The sequence below is a fragment of the Fistularia commersonii genome, chromosome 21 (genome assembly GCF_037954325.1).
Source record: "Fistularia commersonii isolate RoL2024-O1a breed Wild chromosome 21, RoL_Fcom_v1.0, whole genome shotgun sequence".
Classification (NCBI taxonomy): Eukaryota; Metazoa; Chordata; class Actinopteri; order Syngnathiformes; family Fistulariidae; genus Fistularia; species Fistularia commersonii.
In genome coordinates, this window is record NC_141304.1 from 15106481 (window position 1) to 15128259 (window position 21779).

At 46.7% G+C, this 21779-nt stretch overlaps 2 protein-coding genes across 3 annotated transcripts; one reads left to right on the plus strand and one right to left on the minus strand.

The window, feature by feature from the left end:
• Positions 1-48: 48 nt before the first annotated feature.
• LOC147222432 (phosphatidate phosphatase LPIN3) lies at positions 49-16455 on the minus strand. Of its 2 annotated transcripts, none has more exons than XM_086168382.1 (20): positions 16395-16455; positions 12702-12902; positions 12534-12629; positions 12190-12464; positions 11217-11318; positions 11013-11121; positions 10324-10912; positions 10087-10180; positions 9811-9998; positions 8030-8123; positions 7839-7908; positions 7671-7763; positions 7537-7598; positions 6515-6665; positions 6282-6430; positions 6117-6203; positions 4247-4399; positions 3719-3833; positions 1702-1805; positions 49-978 (listed from the first exon to the last, which is right to left on the minus strand). In XM_086168382.1, exons 2-20 carry the CDS (start codon positions 12891-12893, stop codon positions 828-830), a joined length of 2874 nt encoding a protein of 957 aa, XP_086024508.1. In that variant the 5' UTR covers positions 12894-12902; positions 16395-16455; the 3' UTR covers positions 49-827. The 2 variants fall into 2 exon arrangements, with proteins under 2 accessions (XP_086024508.1, XP_086024507.1); XM_086168381.1 differs by lacking the exon at positions 16395-16455 and adding an exon at positions 14413-14881.
• Positions 16456-17786: 1331 nt separating this feature from the next.
• myl9b (myosin, light chain 9b, regulatory) lies at positions 17787-21342 on the plus strand. The gene is made up of 4 exons (XM_086168199.1): positions 17787-17945; positions 19925-20128; positions 20217-20378; positions 20464-21342. The coding sequence occupies exons 2-4, from the start codon at positions 19945-19947 to the stop codon at positions 20637-20639; spliced, it is 522 nt and encodes a 173-aa protein (XP_086024325.1). The 5' UTR covers positions 17787-17945; positions 19925-19944; the 3' UTR covers positions 20640-21342.
• Positions 21343-21779: the final 437 nt, after the last annotated feature.

Here is a 21779-nt window from a genome sequence, read left to right on the forward strand (position 1 = left end):
GCGTAGAAAAAAGTGCAAACGCCCCGAACGACAATCAACCCACGGAAACACCGTCAATTCGAGCTTTATTTGAAATCTCTAACTAAAAAAAAAAGGCATTTGATTTAAAAAAAAAAAATTGTGGTAATCAGTCACAGTGAATCATCACACGTGCATCTTAAAACTCCTATATAAGATATAAAATAAATATAGTTGTCATTACAGCATTTCTATATGTGCTTTAAAACAGAATGATATGTGCATCTTGTAGGTTGAAAATAATCTGCTTTCTTCTAATCCGATTGCAGTCCTTTCGCATTAAAACGCATTGAAACCCTGGATTCTGCAAGTAAATATATATATATATGTGTGTATATATATATATATATAATTATCATTGTTATTATAATAATAATGATTATTATTATTATATAGCTGGATTCCTATCAAGGGTCGCCAAAGACTTCCAGCCCCTCAGCTGCGATACAAAGGAACAGGCTTATAGCGGTGACAGTTTTGGCATCCGTGGGATTTTTAGGCATCCTCATCCGTACAAAAACCATCTTTGGTCCAACTTTTGAGCAAGGCAGATGATTCTCAGTCGGGAATGTCCACGCTGCATACGAAAAGAAAAAAAATGTGAAATTCAAAGGCATATTCATCCGGTTATGATATCCAGTCCATGCATATATCGCGCATCATCTCTGAGCTTGGGATTGGGATTCTTCGGCGTCTCACGGACGAACCGCCTCGGCCGGCACGCCGGGCAGATGCAGGGTTCATGCGGGTCGCCGTCGTCCTCCGGGGCGCTTCTTCTAGTGTTGGGTTGGTTCTGGTAAACGGCGTTTCTACAGCAGAGCGTCCAGGTCCAGCGCGGGCAGAGGGTCCCTCCAGTACGAGAAGCTGCTGAACTCGGGGCAGCAAAAGGCAGAAGACAAGCTCCCCTCAACGTCGAGCGCCGGGAAGAAATGCTCCACCAACTCACTGAGGTGGCTGTACCTGCAAGACACACACACACACACACACACACACACACACACACACTTGGGATTGTGTAACAATAACTGTTGCACATCCTGGATGTGTTTGGGTATGGCAGCCTTCCTTCAGGGTTCTCCACAGCTGATCATCTGCCTCCATCTAACCTTCTTTTCTTCTACCTTCTGACTTCCTGTCCTCCTCCCCTCCATCCTTCCTCTCATCCTTCTGCCTGGCAGCTCCAACCTCACCATCTTCCTACTCAGATGTTCACCATCCCTCTTCTGTCCGTATCCAAACTATGCTGGGTTGACTTTATCTCCAGAACATCTCACATGTACTGTCCTGTCTGATGGACTCGTTCCTGATCCTCTCCATCCTCCTCAATCCCCAACGAAGAATCTCCACATCTTCATCTCTGCTGCCTCCAGCTCTGCTTCCTATCTTCTCCTCAGTGTCTCCAGACCAGACACCATATCTCCTCTCATCTCATCCACACTCCACTTTTCTCCATTCGCTCCACACGTTCCTCCACCTTCTTCATCTCCACTCGGGTTCTTCTCACCCTCCCCACGTGTATTCTGTCTTGCTGCCGCTAACCTTCATCCCTCTCCTTTCCAGAGCGTACCTCCACCTCTCTAGATGTTCCTCCAGCTGCTCCCTGCTCTCACTACACATCCCAATGTCCTCTGCAAACATCACGCTCCGTGGGGATTCCCGTCCAACCTCATCTCGCACACTTACGAAGACTTGTTCCCTTTGGTCTTCTCTTGGATCAACTCTCCTCTGGGGTTGACGGTGAAGATCCTGGTGTCGGGCACGCCGACCTGCTTGTAGGCGTAGGCGTCCTGCAAAATGGAGGAGAGCGGCTTGATGGCTTTGTGTCGGGTTGGTGAGCCACAAATCATTAACTTCTCCATCTCACGTCAACATTTTCGCCCGCTTCCTTTCAACGGGATCGTTTGCGCTCAAAGGGACGAATAACAAATGGCGTATTTTGCCGGGCACAAGTCACACCGGATTATAAGATGCAATATCAATGAACTGGTCTATTTTCATACATAAGGCGTTATAATAAAACGTATTGAAAGCGAAGCAAAACGGTCGGTTCAGTTGAAGTTTGCGTGGATGAAAAGGTGACGCCTTTGCATAAACCGGAAGCACCTCCTCAAAAGTCATCGATCTTCGCGTGCCAAACAAAACAGTCAGTTTGGTCCAACTTTTTTCATCTCACTTTGTTCCCTCACAAATTCTGTTTGCTCTTCTTTACTTGGCGCAGTTCATCTGCTTGCTTCTTCCACTTCATTCATGTTGGATCCTTTAGCGGCCATCATCTACTGCCAGACCGATAGCCTTGAGTTTGGATTCCGCTCTTAACAGGTGCCATTTTCGCGGGTCCTCATCCACACAAATGTACAATAACATTGTGCTGAAGCACAGAACGTACCGCTATAAGAAAAAGTATCTTAGGTGAGCTGCTACGAACTCTTCCGATTGGTTAATGGTTGCCACTGATAGCCGACATCTGAAGTTAGCGTGAGGTTGGAACAACGTTGTATTCCAGCGCGATATAATTAGTCATCTAGCGTTATCTAACATTGCAACCCATATTCAACCACGGATCGACTTTAACGCGACGTCCCCGTGTCAGGTGGGAACGCTCACACGATCAATCAAGCTTGGTCGCTTACCAAAGCGGCACTAAAAACATTTTGACAGATGTTTGAGCGCTTTGCGCCACATAAATTTGGTTGGAGGTCAGTAAACACAAGAATTAGAAGAAGGATGAATAAAGTTGTTCTCATCTCATCTCATCATTTATATTGTAATAATTTAAACTATAAAAATGTATCTGTGTATATGTTCACAACAGTGCAATATTACAAAACCGCTACATGTACAATATTTTTTCATACAAAGTGTTACTTAAGACACTTTATACCGGTAGTTTATTTGTATTTCTTATTCTCCCTTTTTCTGTAATTTTTTACAGTTTAAACAATTTTTCTACTATTATTTATTATTGTTATATTTTTCTTGTAACTCTGGCACAGCAATTTCCTTCGGGATAAATAAAGTTGTTGTTATTCTTATTATTCTTATTCTTAATTCATACAGAAGGCGCACGGACAATTTTTGAGCAAATTTAAAGATTTTAAGTGCGACTTATAGTGTGAAAGATACGGTACATAGAAACATTTTCTTAACCCTCATATTATGTTATGGGTCAATTTGACCCATTTCACCCATTGACCCAAAGGGTCAAATTGACCCTAAACATAATATGAGGGTCAAAATAACAAGGTTCGTGATTGTTTGAATTGTGTTGGCAGAAACCAAGTGCGTGGGTTTTTTTCTTTTGGATTCTTTCAAGCTTGTTTCTGCTGCTGAAATATGTTAAAAAGGACATTATTCTGCATAAAATATGTCAAAATCACTTAAATCCAGCTGCTGGTCAAAAAGTTATAGGTTTCTGGTCAAAAAGTGCTTATCTCACCAAGTTGAAGCATTTATGTAACATACTGTAAATAAGTTGTGAATTCTTTCAAGCTTGTTTCTGCTGCTGAAAAATGTTAAATAGGACGTTATTCTTCACCAAATATGTCAAAATCACTCAAATATAGCCATTGTTTATAAAGTTATAGGCATCTGGTCAAAAAGTGCTTATCTCAACAAGTTGAAGCATTTATGATACAAACTGTAAATAACTCTTGGATTCTTTCAAGCTTGTTTCTGAAACGTGCATGAGTGTCCTCCTTACATTGGTCCTGTTACCGAAAGCTGCGTAGAAAGGCTCCGTCCGCGGGTTGAACAGGTCCCTGATGTCGCTGAGACAGGCGATCTTGAACACCTCCGGCTTCTTCTCAATCACCTCCCTGCACAGGTCAGAACCAGAGGTCACCTCGTCTTCTTTTTTTTTTGTTTTCTTTTAGTTCTACATGATTTATGAAGTCAAACTGGATTCTAATGCCGTGTATGTAACACCGGAGCAGCCAGTCGTGGCCGGTCCTTTGCAGCTCCTCAATGCATTACTTCTCTAATAATTCCACACACACACACACACGTTTCCTCTCCAAACCTCACCTAGATGTCGTTTATATTTTTGCTGACTTGGCAAGATTTGTATCTGGTAACATGTGATAATCTGACCCAGCAGACCAGTTGTGCATTTCATAAAATTAGCCAGCGTTATATAACATGAGCCTTTAGCCTCACCGCGTAGCGTACGGCTAGTAACGCTACGCAGTAACTCACCCTCCGTCTCCTGGTGTGTGTGTGTGTGTGTTACCTGTGCAGGGCAGAGAACAGGCTGCTGGGAGCCAGCAACACGGGCCCTTTGGGAAGGACGGTGCCTTTGTCATTGACCCACTGCAGGTAATCCTTGGTGATGGCGGCCATGCCAATGGCCCGGGCCGAACAATATAGGAACTTGTAGCCATTTCTGCGAGGACGGGGACGACAACCTTAGCATTACTAGCCTCTCGTGACGGGTGTTTATGTGCCATGAGCGTTAAATGATTGAAAATACAGTGGACCCTCACTTTTTTCGCAGGAGTTACGTTCCAAAGAGAATTTATTTAGTCCCGTCATCACCGGTTTTGCCGTTTTACTGAAGCTTAAGGTCGCCGTATTCCATATATTAGCTTCATCTTTCTTAATTTAACAAACTGTGGATCGGTTGATGTTGTATTGGCGGCCAACTTCAGCAAAACTTAAGAATAAGAATACTAAGAGTAAGAACAACTTTATTTATCCCAAAGGAAATTGTTGTGCCACAGTTTCAAGTAACACATAACAATAATAGATAATAGTAGGAAGGAGGGATAATAAGAAATACAAATGAAATATAAAGTGTCAAAGTTAAGGCTATAAGGTGTTTTAAGATTTGAATATTCCCTTCAAAACTTCTGCCTTTCTTTAACAAATCAAGAATTTTAATTTTTTGCTATGCTATGCTTGGGGTCTTGGTTGATGCTGGGTGTTTTGGAGGAATCGCAAAAAAATGAAAAACACTTTCACAAACTACATAGCACGAAAGCGGACAGTATTCACGCATACGTGATCTATTTAGCCAATGGTATTCCATATGGCATCCGGCGAGGGTGCAATGGGAGGAGCCAGAGTTCGCCATGCTGGGTATCTTCGTTTCGCAAAGGAGAGCTCGTGTTTGATTTATTTTATAAAATGAATTTTAGTTTAATTTTACAATATTTTTTACTGTTTTTCTTCTTAGGCTAGAACAGGGGTCGGCAACCCATGCGGCTCTTCCATCGTTACACTGCGGCTCAGAGTGGCTTGGGAAAATAAATTGTCGATATTTAATTGAAGTGTATTTCATTTGCGTTAATTCCTTTTTTTAACTTTTAGTTCTAAGTTGGAAGATTATTGTGATCTTGAGATATTAAATAAAATTATATTTATTATTTTTCGCCGCTCAAAATAACGTCACACTGGCGGAAGCCGGTATACCCGCCAGCCGGTAAAGTCCCAATTTACAGATGCTGTGGGCAGAAGTTCAGGAGCAGAAGTCCCATAAACCAGGTAAAATAAATATTTATGAAGATATTTTGCAAATATTTATTTTTTATTGTTTACTGACACAGTGATTTTTTTTCCCGATTTATTTTTAAAATTCAGGTCAAGGCTCCGCTAAACGCTCTGAAAGCCCAAAGCTCAAAATGAATTCATTACATAAATAAAATTTAATTTTCTCTGTAATACTTTGTGAATTTCAGAAGCAACACACTTCATACTTATAAATACAAAGTGTAAAGGGAATAAAAAGCAATATATACAATGGTACCTTTATTTTAGACGTCAAAAAGTAATTGCGGCTCCCGCTGTTTTCTTTTCCGAGGAAACCGGGTCCAAATGGCTCTTTGGGTGTTACGGGTTGCCGACCCCTGGTCTAGAATAAAGCTATTTCATTCCGAAAAAAAAATTCAAATACCGAAACAAACGCTAAAGAAAGATAAATGGCATCTGACTTTGGATCAAAAGGTCGCAGGTTCGAGTCCTGTCGCGGCGTGACCTAACGTGTCGAATGAACCTCTAACTGCTCCTCATGGTTCATTGCAGAGAACGAAATTTTCCCCCGAATTATTAAAAAACAAAATCAGCAAAGTAGCGAGGGTCCACTGTAAAGATATTCCGCTTACTGATGTATCTTGTGGTAGAGTCTAGCGATGCCTTTGTGCGTCCAGTCTTTGCCGAACTGCGGCAGGATGTGGCCCAGAGCGTCGGACCTACGGGAGGACGCATGCAGACCGGGTTGATACTCGAACCTAGAAGAAGACACCGAGAACCTCCGGGGCCACTCTTACTTGGTGATGGTGCCGTCTATGTCGGATATGATGACGCGGTCGTCCCAGCTCCACAGGTAGATGGTGGCCTCGCAGCGGCAGGTGCCCTGGTACTGTGTGGTCACGCTGAACACCACCTTGTTGGCACCTTCACGCAGGTTTAAGTGCTCCTGGCGAGGGGGAGGTGTTTAAGCGTCCATCGAGTGGTGATAAAACGTGTTTCCGCGTTAGTAGGGGGGAAGCGTGCATCTTACTATCTGTTTGGAAGTCAGCCGCAGTGACTTGCGGTAGATCTGGTTGATGCACTGTGCGGCGCGGATGGCTTCCGTGGAGAGGCTGGACTGGAGGAAGGGTTTTTGGCCGGGCCCTGCTGCTTCGTCGCTGTCAATTTCCTCCGTTGAGCCTCTGGGGAGAGAGGATTTGAAAGTTCAATATGAAAAAAAAAAAAAAAAACAATTGTGGACGATGGATGTCTTTTGTGTCAAACTGGTCGTGATGGCGCCCTCTGGTGGCGAGAACACAGAACACACGTATCATTCATTCATTCATTCATTCATTCATTCATTCATTATCTCCAGTGCTTATCCTGCACTTGGAAGTGTGGTTCACTCTGGACCTCATCCACATGTCATTTGGAGATATACAACCATTGCTGCATTTCCACATAAACAGTATTTCCTCCTCATTTTACTACAGCGGGTATTATAACTTCCCATATCCTTAAACTACATCATTGGATTATAGCTAATTCCAATACTTTGGGATTAGAATGAGCTGAAATGTTAAAAAAAGCACTTCTCCATACACTTACTGGATGTCAAAGGATATAAACTGCCAACAAATAAGTAGCATTGGGAAGTGTTTTTACAAAACTATAAAAATCACTGCAAAACAAGACTCGTTCGGGCTCTATGAATTCTATCGCAGGCTACGAATATCACACTTTGATGCACTGACATCTGGGTCAACGCTTGTGCAATGATGCGGTGACAGCTCGCATCATTTCAAAAAAATTATACATATATTAGAAACTGCCATCTTCTACCCTCCATCTCACGGGAGCGCCAGGTGTCTGCAGCCCCGTTTCCTCCCCGCTGTCAGCAATCTGCTCAGAACTCGTCTATTTCTTTCCAGACGGGCATCCTGTCTGAACCGTCACTTCGGTTGCAAAAGCCTGCAGAGGCTCCACCGTCAGAGCCAAAATTAAAAATAAGACCGCAAGGGTCGACTCAGACGCGACCGTTTATGATGATCCACGGGTGTTAAGTTCACGTACTTGACCGCGGCGGAATCGCCGGCCGCCGGCTTCTCCTCCTCCTCCTCCTTGGAGTGCTTTTGCTGAAAAATAAAACCGACATTACTCAAGCTGTTACACTGGAGTCCATGATCATGCGTGCATTCATCACCTACCTGGTTGCTGTCAAGGTCCCTTCTCCTCCAGGAGAACCACCAGCGGCCAGACTTTTTGGGCATCTTGTCCTTCACCAGCTTCTCCACGGTACTCTGCACGGGGACAGAAAGCACAGGATTCAGCGAGCCGGAGATGTTTGCGTCCATCAGTAACGTTCCTACTCCCACCTTGGGTAAGTTCTTCTGGAAGGCGACCATTGACAAGACCATCGGTGCGGCCACGGCCCAGTTGTAGTACCTGTGAGAAATTTAACCATAGCCTTGAGGATGAATATAATTTAGTAATTTAAGAAATTTAATTTTTTAAACTGAGATCATATAAATATAAAATAATGATTTTTTTTTTTTCAAACTCTTACTTTGAGTTGATGCAGATCACGAGGCTGGGATCCTCGATCAATCCAGGGTTTTGGGTGAAATCCTGGTACGTCACCGCGTGCTGCAGGAACTTCTCTGCAGAGAGGCAAATTCGAGGTTATGCATACTCTGCATATCAGCAATTTAATTTTTTTTTTTTTCATTTTTACAATGTGCAATATAAAATGTTTTTTTTTTTTTTTTTTTACATTTTTACATGTTTTTTTTCCTTTTTTTAAGTTTTTTTTTTTAAATGTAAATAATTTTTTTTTTTTTTTTTATCTAGTCTTTAACCGCATTTTCCACACTATAAGGCGCGTTGGATTATAAGGCGCGCCTTCAATGAATGGCCAGTTTTAAAACTGTTTTCATATATAGGGTGCAACGCATTATAAGGCACATAGAGTAGAAACTACTGTAGAGGCTGAGGTTGCATTATGCATCCACTAGATCACATATGTCAAGACAAAGCTTCAGATGCGGATAGAAAACTTGAGCCACTTTCTCAGCTGCCAGACCATGAAAGAGAGTTTTTAATTCAGTTAAATTTTTCCATTTGTTTCTTCTTTGAAGAAAGTATTGTTTTGTCTGTGTGCCATAGATTTTTGTATTTTAATTTATTGTATTTTATTTATTTCTATTTATTTTTCAGTTAATGGATTTATTTTTCGGTTAATGGACTAATCGCAGATAGGAGCCATCAGAAAGAATCCAACTGATTTGATTTATTTATTTTCATTTTCTCATTTTACTATTTGAAAGCAGTAATTGATGTGATCATAGAGCAGCACGATATTGCATTTTCTGTTTACGGTGAATGCAATTTCATTTATGCATTTAGATCTTGGTTCAATAGGCTATGTTCAGTCAGTTCAATATGTTTTAATAAACACTGCATTAGTCCGGCCCTCGGCTTGTAACAACTTTGTTTTTTTGGCCCTCAGTGTAATTGACTTTGACATCCCTGCAATAGATGAAGTTGTGCTAACGGGAATGTCAACAAAACAGTCAGATAAGTCAGTCAGTCAAACTTCATTAATAGAATACAAACCAATGTTCTGACAACTCCGTTCACTCCCAAAACAAGTTAGTGCATTCACAATACGGTACTGCACGTACCGGTAGCTCTTACCGGTATTTGCGCCGCCCTCGTTAAAAACAATGCATTTCCAACTCCATTTGTCACAGTTCAAAGCGTTTCGTGAAACGAAAGCACCAGGAAGGACCACTTCTAAATTCATTGATGTTCATGTCACTAGCTAGCACTGTTGCCTTCATTGGAAAAGTGACTGTAGAGACGCTTCTACTTGCGGCTCTCTTTGACAACCCACTGTTCAGGTTTGCCCTCCAACTGTGGCCATCTCGCTTTACTTGGCGCGGGTCATGTTGTTGCTTCCTCCACTTCCGTACCATTGATTCGTTAATGTTGAATTCTCGGGTGACCGATCGCCTTAAGTTTGAACTCCGCTTCGTAAGAGTGTCGCTTGAAAAGTGCCATTTCAGGTCTTTATACACATACAAGTGGTGGGACTGGAATTCCCCTTTACGGTTTTTACCATAAAGGGGTGACGCCCCCTGACCGCTGTGGCCATAATGAACCAATATTGATCCATATATAAGGCGCGCTGGATTATAAGGCGCACTGTCGATTTCTGTGAAGATTACAGGTGCGCTTTATAGTGCGGAAAATACGGCAAATGTTTTTAAATTATGCATTCTTGGTACGTGAAAAATACTTGTCGAGTAAAAGAATTTCGGATTTTCTGCTAAGGAGATGGTGCACCTTTTGTGATTTGGCTGGTGTCGCCCTCCCTCCCGCAGAGCGACATGCTGACATCCATGCAGTAGGAGGTGGAGTCGGACAGGTACTCCGTGCCGCTGTCCAACGCCCCGCTCCCCACCGACTGGGGCGAGTGGCTTCCTGAGTGGGATCCCGGCTCCGTGCCGTGTGGAGACGCGCCTTCTGTTTCACTTCCAAAACAAAACATCCGGCGTTTTGACACTCGCTCGTCAATCCGCGCCCATCAAAACAGTATTTTACGGAGATGCGACGTCAAACCTCTTGGGGAAGTAAAGCGCCGCCACCTCGGGGTTCAGCGAGGTCAGGTCATCCAAGTAAATATCCGTCGGGCCGAGGTGATAGTTGCGTTTTCCTGTGATTGACACACGAACGGGTAAATTGGATTCAAGACATTTCAGCGCAGCTCGGTGTGCAACTCACAAAGTGCAGGTGCAAGGACGACTGCAATTTAAGTGGGGAAGCAGACGTTACATGTGCGGAGCGGAAGCGTTTTACCCTTTTTCTTTTCCGGCTGCTCGGTCCTGGGCGGCGCCTCCGAGAGGTTTGCCGACCCCTCGGCGTCGTCTTTGGCCACGGCCTTGTCGGTGGGCGGGCTCTCCTCCCCGCAGGGCTCTATCCCGCTGTCCCCCTCGCTGATGGGGTCGCTGTGAGTGGAGCTCTGCTCGCTTTGCTCCACCCAGGCGGCCCGCCGCCGCGAGTGCGACGCTTCGTTACGAACATCGGTTTCGCTCACGGCGGCGATGTGGTTCATTTCCGCGCTCTCCCGTTCCAAAACGTCTCTGCACGTCTGCGCGGCGTCCATACGGGCGTCCGCCGGGGATCGGAAGGACTCGGAGAGATCGGCGGGGAAGCGAGCCGGGAATGAAGGCGCGGCGGGCGCGGGGCGGGCGCTCAGGTCCAGGGACTGAGTCCGAGGAAGCGGCCTGACCACCGTCACGCTCCCAACTCTGCCGCAGGTGATCACCTCACAGCCGGCGTCGAACGAGTCCTGGCGTTCGATGGTGCGAAAATGGGAGGCGTCCGAGGGGCAGATGTGCTCCGCCGCCGCCGCCGCCGCCGCCGCCGGCCGCTCCGACTGCCGCAGCTGCGAAAGGACGGGCGGGCGGAAAACACCAGGCGACGTCCGGTGAGGCGGGAGTTTCATTTTGAAAGGATGCGAGCGCGTACGGAGCGGTTCATCGTACCATGGGAAAGCCGCCCCAGTTCCACTGCATCTGAGGCCCGGAGGAGTCCTGGACTTTGACCAGGAGCTCGGAGTCGCTCTTCGGAGACGAGGGACGACTGTAGAAGACGCTGCGGGAGGGAGGAAATGAGGGAGCTTACTGCGACCCCACCTATAACTGACACCGAAGCCTGAGCGACATCGCAAAAAAACACGCCGTCCTCACTTTTCTGCGGGCGACTGCTCTCCGTCCGAATGCGGGTGAGTGTCTCTGCCCTGCGCCGCCTCCTCGCCGGGCTCTTCGGACATGGAGTAGTACACTGATTTACTGAAACACAAACGCAGACGCTTCTAATGGATGTCTCGCTCTGCAGTTGTCGTGGAAGGAACCGCTGCTGTTTTTGAACCAGTTAACTGTCGCTTAACTGTCATCCGTTTTTAAACCAGCGCCTTGTTCTGGGAGATGCATGGGTGAGATACCAGGACTGGATACGGACACTGATGCAAATCTTTGCGATTGCGTTGCTTTCCAAGTAATACAGGGGTTTTTTTTTTGACAGTCCTCGCCGCCATATTCTGAAAACTCAAACAGCTGCTGCATTGAATTAATGATAAACAAAGTGGATGCGAGCAATGAACGGGGAGGTAAAAAAAATCCTCCAATTTACTGCAGAATTACGGAAACGCGAGCCGGAACTGGAGAAAATCTAAGCGATCTCAGGCAAAACTGTTCTCAGTTCTACTACTTCAGTGGTGGAACAAACTCCCAGAAGCAACAAGACGAGCATCATCTCTCTCAACCTTCAAGAAACAGGTAAAAACGTTTCTCTTTCAGGACTTTTTACTGCGCTGATGCCCCAGATCAGGTTAGGCAGCAAGTTAGGCTATGCAGTGTGTGTGTGTGTGTGTACGTTTGTGTGTCTCTGTCCAAAAAAAAAAAAAAAAAAAAACCCTCACTAACCCAAGCTTACTGTTCTGTATATTTCCTGTGCATCATGTATTTGCAAGTGTATTTGCAGTCCCTATGTCCTCTATTGTAAGTCACTTTGGATAAAAGCGTCTGCCAAATGTAATGTAATGTAATGTAATGTAAAAAATCAATGACACAAGAGGTGATTTTGCATTTAGCCGAAGTTATTAAGTGAGTAAGGAGGTCTTTGTCTCTCGATCTTGGTTGCGTCTGCGCGAGAATCCCTTACCTGACTTGTAGCGGAGCGGCGGGCTCTTCTTTGGCGGGACTTTCCGGCGCCGTCTGGTCGGCGTCTCTTTCCCACTCGTTCTCGCGCTCCCTCTCCTCCGACGAGGTGCCGGCGTCGTCTCTGGAGTGGGTGTCCGAACGGGCGCGTTTGCGACGCCGCTTCTTCCTCCGGGCGCCGGACCCGGTGACGGCCGAGCCCTCGGGGATCTCCTCGGCGAGGTCCTCGGGGCCTTCCAGAGGAATCGGCGACGTGCACAGATACGGCGGGACTTGGGACTGCGCGGGATACGAAGTGGATTTTCACAAAACAGAAATGAACGGTCGATAAATGACCGCTTTTCCCACCTCGGTGTCGCCGTTTTCTTCAACGAAAAAGGCCTCTCCGTTGTCCCCCAGCTTCATATGCAGGTCCACCGGCTCCCCGTTTATCTCGATGTCGACCTGCAACCGGAGGCGACCGTCAATACTGGAGTCGGCGTCGTAAGTCGGGAAGCGATCGACCGAGACCCTTACGATTTTCTCCTTGGAGCGCAGCACGCCCAGTTTGCCGAAGCGGACGTGAAAGGGGGAACACTGGAAGGATCCGTCGGGCTGTTGCACCACGATGACATCGATGCCACCGGTGAGCGTGGCGGGGTTGAGGCCGCGGTACAGCTCCTTCACCGTCACGAAAACCGTCTCGGCAAACTGGCCCACGATATTCATGGTTTGGGACTTGGAAATCGAAAAATTAGCAGGCGAGAAAAAAAAAATATATATATAGGAAACACGTGTGAGAACAGTGTGGCCACATGCGGAAATAAAACAAAAAAATAAAGATATGAAGATATGAAACCTCTGCTCTACGTTTGCGTCTTCATTTTGTCAAAATGGAAAGTACTACTACCGCTACCGCCGAGACGCTGAAAGTGAAAGTCGGCCCACCGGGGGAGGAGGCATTTCCGATGTTTTGACTAAAACAACAGGGACCTTTGGATTCGGGTCCGCCCGGGTTAAAGTTCAAAAGCTGGGATGAAAAGCTTCACACAAGGAGTTTCACGTTGAGATTAGACACTAAAAGCACATACGATGTGAGAAATCGCCAAGCAGCCGAGATTCACTCGGTCCACATGGAGGTAGAGAACCGCCGCCCGACCTGAGAACAGATTATCTTCAGATGAGATCCGAGCGAAAGCACAAAAAGGTCACACTTCGGGATTCTCAAAAGAAAACAAAAAGCGACCACCGCCAAAGAGCTCCCCTCTTATTCCTGCGGCAGGTTTTTCCCAACATCCCCGCATTTCCATCCCACGAAAGGAGGAGGCGACAGGTTATTTTGCCGGTCGGCTCGGTAAACATCCATCAAATCTCAATTATTAGATTTCTAGTAGCAATGCATCATATTGACGCTCGATTATCTCGACCGCCGTCAGCAGATAAGACAACAGTGATACGTTTAATTAAATCTGGGCGCAAAGATAATGTGATAAAAGGTCACGCAGCTGAAGGAGAGATTTTTGTCTCATGTTGGGAAAAAGGGGGAACCAACAGCTGCAAAAGCAACAGAATGTAAAAACAAAATCTTTATTTTAAATAGCTGGATGGAGTTGCCCGGTTAGCACATCCTTACGTGCATACTATCACGTTAACACCGTCCGCGATGACAAGAAGATTCACGCCGCCGAGTTTAACGGCTCCATTTGAAGCATTTGCTTCGAGCAAACGGGCGGCGGCGTGCACTGGCAGGCCGAGCACAGGGGAGATCATGTTGCAACATACACACAGGAAGTACACCATGGCTTCGGCATATGTTACTTTGCAACATCTAAACATTTATGCGCTGCGCTGTGCACAATCTGGTTTCAAAGACAGCAAAGTGTTAGTGAAGAGTCAACTGAATCACTCCAAACTTTCTCCCCCCCCAAGATAACTGCAACGGAGGGATTATTCAGGCGATAACTCAATGAGCCGCACTTCTGCACACAATGTGAAACATCAAAAAGAAAAAATGTCAAAATCTCACAAGTAAATTTGGTGATTTTTTTTTTTTTTTGTTGGATAAAACATCCACGAAGCTTTTGACAGCGCTTCATATGTCCATAAAATTAGAATAATTCATCACAGCGCGATACAAACGAGAAGGAACGAGCACGTGAAACACTGAAACAAAGAATCGGTCATTCATGGATTCCGTGTATCCTGACGCGTCGGGACGACCGCTCTTCACTCCGATCTGGCGTCTTACCCACAACGAAGGATGCAGATGTCCCTTCCCAACCACGCCGCGCTCCCTTGACCTTCCGTCCGCCATATCACACTGCTATCAAAGCCTCGGACGCTTTGCACCGGCAGGTAATCCAGGCTGTGGGTGCCTCGGTAAACCGCTCGCGTATTTCCCATATTTCTCACTTGTCCGACGGGATCTTGCGCTCCCACTGGCAGTCGCCTGAATTGTCTGACAAAAGTACGAAATCGCCAATGTTTGCATCACCTGTCATCACTTCCATTCCCTGGATATTCACTGGCAGTCCATCGTCTCCGTCCGTATCGTCACTCTCTCCCCGCGGGTGACACTGATTGGGCCGTTCCGTCCACACATGACTTTCTCTGAACGGGCATCTAAAATTTCGTCAACTCAGATCCACCGGCGAAATTTAACAGCAGAAAAATGACCCCGGCTGGCGGGTTTCGTCAGAGATGGCAGCACTCTGGTTGTCTCCGCTCTGAGCGATGAGGCAAAATATACCAATCTGTGAGAGGGGCCTAGTATATTCAGTCAGACATTTTTGCTTCCTCTATCTCACAATTTAACAAACCACACATACGCCCCCCCCCCCCCCCCCCCCAACCCCCCTCACAACGAGTCCATACTGCACATGACAACCAGATCAGCAGTTTCTGAAAGGCTTGGATAGGCTATTCAAAACCGCTTGGAATGAAAACGCACACACACAAAGTGAGCAAGCAGACAGTTTCTGGGCTTGACCACATCTCTCCGGGCCATCGGAGATGCACGGGGTTCTCCGGCGGCCTCAATCGCCAACCTGGGCCCGGCTCGAGAGAATACCCAGCAAAAATCCCGACGGATGTCGCAACCTTTGCCGCCAGTGGGAGGAAGCGGGATGAGGAGGTAAGGGGAAAGACATACGCTAGCAAACAACTAATCACGATAGCTTTTTTTGACCAACCATGTGACCGGATCGATGATGCCTCTCGCGGCCCTCAGCTGTGAGTGACTTTTCTGTATCTATTCAGACCCTTTGTGTTCGATTTAGAGTGATACTTGATGAAAATTGCCAGGTGAGCATTATTAAAGAATATAAAAGAACAAAAGTCTGGTATACACAATGGCAACACCGGACAAAATGTGAGAGTGATGGCAGCAGAGGGGAGGGAACGGGTTCAAGGCGACACGAAAGGGTTATTTTCTGCTAATGCACCCGTGCTTGTTTTGCATCGACTTGAGCAATGATCATTCTCAAGGTCTTCAAGGGATCTTATCCTCCATCGGGGGTTTAAACTGATGACAACTCAGTCAGCGGTGCAGTGAAGCTGGGTCACTTCACCTGTCATCTGTCACGTCATTTCATAAAGCGTGACCCGGTGTGCAGGATAAGCTGCAGGGATTATGAATGAATGACTTGTCATTTAGTGCAACAGCTTCTGAGGAGCTGCAGTTCACGCTGCATCCGCTGCAGTTGGGGCTTCTTTTCTGAATGGTTCCCGCAAATGGACCAAAACTGACGAGTCATCGCAATCCCTCCGAGGTGAAGCACAACGCAAGCTTGTCGAATACAAGGGAAACTTGAAGTTGTATTCTTGCAACTTCAGATAAAGCCCCCGGAGCATCATGCTGTACTTCCATTACCGGCAAATCCTGGACTTCGGAGCAAAGAGTCACTTTCCAGTTACCGCTGCGGAGCGCAGGTAACTGACCTGCCGCGAAGGGACACCCCAGAAAACCCAAAATTTTAGCAAAATAAACCAGTCCGTTTATCCCGGGAGGGATTCTCCAGCAGGCCCGACACCATCCGTGGGTTCAGGATAGCAGCTAACACCTCGGGGTCCCAACTTTTAGACGCGTTGAAGCTAGTTAAACTTTCAAAAAGTCTTTTTTAAACAACGTAACTAGCGCTTTTCACGTTCAAACCCCTTCTACGTCTTGTGACCGGATGTGTTGTGATAATAAATGACGTTTAAGAGCCGCGGAGAGGCAGGGGCACCTACCTTCCAGGTCAATGACGGAGAACAACGCCTTCACTGAAAACTGAAGGAAAACAAACCAACCTGGAAACTTCCTGGTTCCTCGCGCATGCGCAATGGTTCAACTCTCTCGCCGACCAATCAGCGACGAGAGAAGAGAGCAAGCCCCGCCCATCGAGACACAGTGTAAACAAAGCCTTACATGATGCATCCACTCTGTAGGCTTACGTTTGTCCAAGTGACGTAAAATAAGTCATCTATAGCTCTTTATAGGCATATATGAAATAATAAATCCATAAAAATCATTCTGTGAAGCAAGAACAGGATATCTATGCTGTTTGATTTTGAGCGGCGCTATCTTATAAGACACAGTCAGGTGTAAAGGTCAAGCCGTAACGGAAAAACACTAAATATCATGATCACCTCTGCTTGCAGTTAAATGCTTCCACAGAATCAATACAACCTTATCTAGCTATTATCTCAAGCAGGCATTGTTTTTTTTTTTCTTTTTTTTTAAATCCCTAAAATTTCCCAGGACCGACAGAGAAAAATTAGCAACTGTGAAAGGTCTAAATCTTTTCATAGCACCTGCGCGGCAGGTCCTTTGTTTTCTCTGCTGGTTGGAGTTTATGAGCTGTATTTCCCAATAATAACAGTCATGATTCTGACCCAGCAGAGGGCAGCACTACACTTGCACGCTTCCCCGCTCCACACTGGTTACTCTACCTGAGCCCTTTATTCATCCCCCGGGGTTTATCTCTCCACATTTCAATCCCAGTCCGAGTAAAATGAGGCCTGTTGTTGTTTCTTTAAGACAAAGTGAAGAAATTATATATTCCACAGACACGAGCGTCTAATACGCAGTGAAATTAAATTTGGGCTTTTAACATTTTAGCTGAGCGGACAGGGACAACAGCTGGACAGCCAGACGCACAGCGCTGGTAGGTGAAAGCACAAAAGCCATGAATAATAGCACTTTCCTGTACCACGGGATTGCTGCCTGTAGTATTAAACCATTAAGGGAAATGAACAAGGGCCCATGAACCAGATGTTGCCTCCATAAATAATTTGAAGGTGTTCCCCTGCATGTTCAGGCCCAAGTGATGGCCGCCTTTGCTGCCTATTTAAGGAAACCCATAATCTTGTAACAGAAACACAGTCGTTCAAAAACAGTTCTGCATCTGCTCACAAACTCTCTTCCCATGTGTTCACTCTCCACCACAGAGAGCCTCCTCTCAACGCTCAGGCCCTTTTCTCTAAATAAGGCAGCCTTATCGTAGTTCCTGTCATTTCTGCCTTTTTTCCCAAACATCCCGTGCGGCGTCTGATGCAGTGGCGAGCCGGAGCCCGTGCATTCTTTTGCCTTGTATGGAGAAATGGCCTGGCCTGGGTTGTCTTTGTGCAGGACAGGCCGCCCTCTCCATTGGCTGGGCAGGAAAGGGGAGGGACGCACCGGGACCTCAATTCTTCTAACAAACTCTTTAGTTGGTCTCCCTGCCTCCCTTCCCACTGCTGTGTTCGGAACCAGACAAGAGGAGTGTGACGGGCTCCAAAACATTTCTACCTGAAGCCGAGGTGAGAATGATTTCTTATTGGGAGATCGCACAGTTCGGGGTGGGTATAGTAGAAGGAAATGTTGGAAAGTACTCGCCGTGTACTGCAGAATACTCAGTGTGAAGTCTCGGGGTTCACTGGTACCGCACTGAACTGTCAGACCTGGAAAGGAAGGGGAGGGCCGTCGCACGGAGCCGATGTTCTGCCCGTGACCGGAGATCAAATTCAGAAGCGTGTTTAGACGTGGATACTCTCCACGTGTGAGATCTTGTGGGGTTTTATGCCGGAGGAATGTCAGCGACCCCGTTTGGGTCACTTGTTCACACTTTGAAATATGGACACACACATCTGATGGGTCATCCGGGTGGCGCTGAGAGCCCGAGTTCCCCTTCGCTCCATGTTTGTGTTTGGAATTCCTGACTTTTGGCCTTTGGTCTTCAGTTCTGCACTGGTGATCTCAATGAGTCTGATTGATGACATCTTGCCTGTTTGGTGAGTGTGTGTGTGTGTTCCTGTGCAGCGACAGAGGATCTGCAGGGGAGTTGTGGTCACCGCACAACAAATAGAAATTGTCAGTACCAGCAAAGCCGAGGCCGAGTGCTTTCGTCTCCGAGATCAAAAATAGGTCGCTCTCTTCGTGAATCATTGTTAATAATAATTGTTGCCACGGCTCCGCGCTCCGAAGGGCAGGAATTCAAATTCCCTCCTCCTAAAAGCGGATTGTGACACGGCGTTTAATAATTTTAGAAATGTATCTGATAAGTAATTGAAAAAAAAATCACGTCACCAGAGTGCATTTTCCTAAAAAGCGGCAAACTAGATCCACATTTTGGAGTGTTTACAATCCAGCGAGGGCCTCGGCAAGTAACTTTCTCTGCAAAAAAATCCCCCTCGGATGAAACCAAAACGCCCTCATCAGATCTCTGGGTTCAGGAAACTGTAAATGCCGGCGGGAGGGTCGGTTTGTTTCTGCGCTTCCTTTGTGGAGAACGGAAGGCCAATCACACACACCTTTCAGACCGTTTCACGCGACCATCTCGGTCAAATTTTACAGTGCAATTTCACACGTGCGAATCCGTGTTTCGGCTGAACGCCGTCGCTCGTATCGTGCGGCCGACAAGCTCGCTATTAATTATCAACGATGTGATTATTTCAGTCACATGATTTTGCAACGGAGATAAACAGAAGGAAACCGTGATAGTCACCGGGAAAGAGAAAGAAGGGCGGATAAAAGTGATGGAAACAAAGCGACAGGCCCGGGATTCACGTGATGACGCCGTCTCCGGGGACGCACGCCATCTTGCAAATACGGCTGGAAGCTATTCAGAAAACTACTTTTGTGTGGTTTTTATTCTATAAGCGGAGCAAAGCAAGCGCGCATTTCTCAGCATGTTGGCCATTTAAAGTCATCCGAGCAAACCGGTTACTAAACCTCCACGGCCCGTGATACTTTCACCCGGATCTCTTGCCGAATGCAACTTTTCTCCTGATGTGATATCAAATGTGCAGACAGGAAGACAGCTTTTATAGTAAAACCTGTTAAACATGGTGGAACCATTTAAACATCTGATCTGCAGCCGTTCCATTTAGAGGCTCCAGCTGATAGACACCTCCCGAATCTCATCCCTGTCATGGTAAACAGAAAGGATAGAGGAAAGGATCTACTTGATGACGTTACTGCAATGACCTCTTCATCCTCCTGCACACTAGCAGGGTCCGAGCTGACAGTTACAAAGTCCAACACAGCTCTTCACATCTATGGACCATTTAGTGTTAAAGTCCCCCTGAATTTTTAGGCGACCTTATCTCGACTGCGACGTCGGGGCTTTTTGGCCCGTCTGACTTAAGCTTCGGAGTGCACCGTGGAAGGACGCCAAATTCCAGGGACTCATCCTTTCGTGGGCGGAAAAATAACATTTTTTTAGATTTTTACCGGGCGGCACCTCCTGATATTTGCCGTACGGCGAGCCGGATCTAACCCGCCGATCGTGCGCTTTCAGGCCCACGTCCAGCCGCAGCCATGTCGAGCAAACGCGCCAAGGGGAAGACCACCAAGAAGCGCCCCCAGAGGGCCACCTCCAATGTCTTCGCCATGTTCGACCAGTCTCAGATCCAGGAGTTCAAAGAGGCCTTCAACATGATCGACCAGAACAGGGACGGCTTCATCGACAAGGAGGATCTGCACGACATGCTGGCTTCTTTAGGTAGAACGCCAGACACGGACCGAAGTCCTCCAGCTTTCTCCGTTTGTCTCGCGTGAAGCAGCGTTTCTCGCGTGCTTCTCCTCCTCAGGTAAGAACCCTTCCGACGACTACCTGGAGGGGATGATGAGTGAGGCGCCGGGTCCCATCAACTTCACCATGTTCCTCACCATGTTCGGCGAGAGGCTCAACGGGACCGACCCCGAAGACGTCATCCGCAACGCCTTCGCCTGCTTCGACGAGGAAGGCTCAGGTAAGGCCTTCGGGACCGTCCTCTACCGGAACATCTCCGACCCGGCGGCTTCCCGAAAGACGCGTTTTGACGTTTATCGTCCCAGGCGTCATCCACGAGGACCATCTGAGGGAGCTGCTGACCACCATGGGCGACCGCTTCACCGACGAGGAGGTGGACGAGCTCTTCCGCGAGGCGCCCATCGACAAGAAGGGCAACTTCAACTACGCCGAGTTCACCCGCATCCTCAAGCACGGCGCCAAAGACAAGGACGACGAGTAGAAGGAGGACGCGGCGTCGCCTCAGATCTCCAGATCCTACATTTATTGAGCTTCCCGTTGTGACAGATATTAGTACACGTGAAAAAGGCCCCCCTTCCCTGCATTTTAGATCTACCGCCGCATCTGAAGGTGGGATCTCGGGGATCCTTCGCCCGGTAACCCCAACCCGCTTCCATTGCTTCTCATTGTTTTGAGGGTTAGCATGAGGAGCTACCATTCCCGGATCTCTGGCGCAAAGTTACTCCATACTTCCGTAGCCCATTAAAAGGTGTGGGAAGACCTGTGTGTGTGTGTGTGTGTGTGTGTGTGTGTGGGTAAGGGTCCTCCTGGCCTCAAGTCTCCTCTGTAATCCTCGTAGCGCTGTGAAGGTTAAAAAGAACGATGAATAAGACTGTGTATAACTTCCTGACAATCAGATGTGTGTGTGTGTGTGTGTGTGTGTGTTGGAAACGTACAGTGTGAGATCTTAGATTGGAGTCCTCCAACCACAGCTGGTTGTGCGTGTTAGCCGACGGGTCAGGTATGTGCTGGACGGATGTGAGGGTGGGATGGAGGGAATAAAGTGGGCGGCCGCACAAAGCGTAGCTTCGTCCTGGTAGTTTTCTAAAATCGTCGCGTCATGTCTGGAACTGACTTTCAGGAGATCCATCTCAGCCGTCTGATTTTACCTAAGGAGTATATAATAAAAGAGGTTTAACATTCTCTCCGACTTGTTTCATTTCAAAGACATTCAATGTATCAGAGCCTCTAATATATGGACCATAAAGAAGAATAAACATGCAATTTATTCAGTATTCAGGTGGTGGGACAGCATCAATCCACTCTTCATGTAAACATACAATTATTCACTCACGCATTCATATGTGATGGAGACACACAAGCGTTCACACTTACAGAGACACAGAAATAATCTCATTCATAGCAGAAGTGAAGACGCCTCCGGGATGGACGACATCTTCCAGTGGAAAAATCCGACAGGAGAAAATATTGATAAATTTGACAATTCATTTGCTCATTGAAACGTCAATTTGAGACAATAACATTCACCTCTTCCTTAATCCTGCTCATACGGACAAGCGACTGTTCACTTTTATTCAGCTGTTTGGACGAATTATGGTCTTCAGTGAACTTCCAGCAGAAC

Excerpts from the sequence above, each read along its gene's own strand:
- myl9b (XM_086168199.1), top strand. The coding sequence starts at position 19,945 with ATGTCGAGCAAACGCGCCAAGGGGAAGACCACCAAGAAGCGCCCCCAG. Across the intron at positions 20,129-20,216 it reads CGACATGCTGGCTTCTTTAG|GTAAGAACCCTTCCGACGAC; the intron begins GTAGAACGCCAG and ends TCTCCTCCTCAG. Across the intron at positions 20,379-20,463 it reads CTTCGACGAGGAAGGCTCAG|GCGTCATCCACGAGGACCAT; the intron begins GTAAGGCCTTCG and ends TTATCGTCCCAG.
- LOC147222432 (XM_086168381.1), bottom strand. The coding sequence starts at position 14,478 with ATGGCGGACGGAAGGTCAAGGGAGCGCGGCGTGGTTGGGAAGGGACAT. Across the intron at positions 8,124-9,810 it reads CACCAGCCAAATCACAAAAG|AGAAGTTCCTGCAGCACGCG; the intron begins GTGCACCATCTC and ends GCCTCTCTGCAG. Across the intron at positions 7,599-7,670 it reads GGGACCTTGACAGCAACCAG|CAAAAGCACTCCAAGGAGGA; the intron begins GTAGGTGATGAA and ends TTTATTTTTCAG.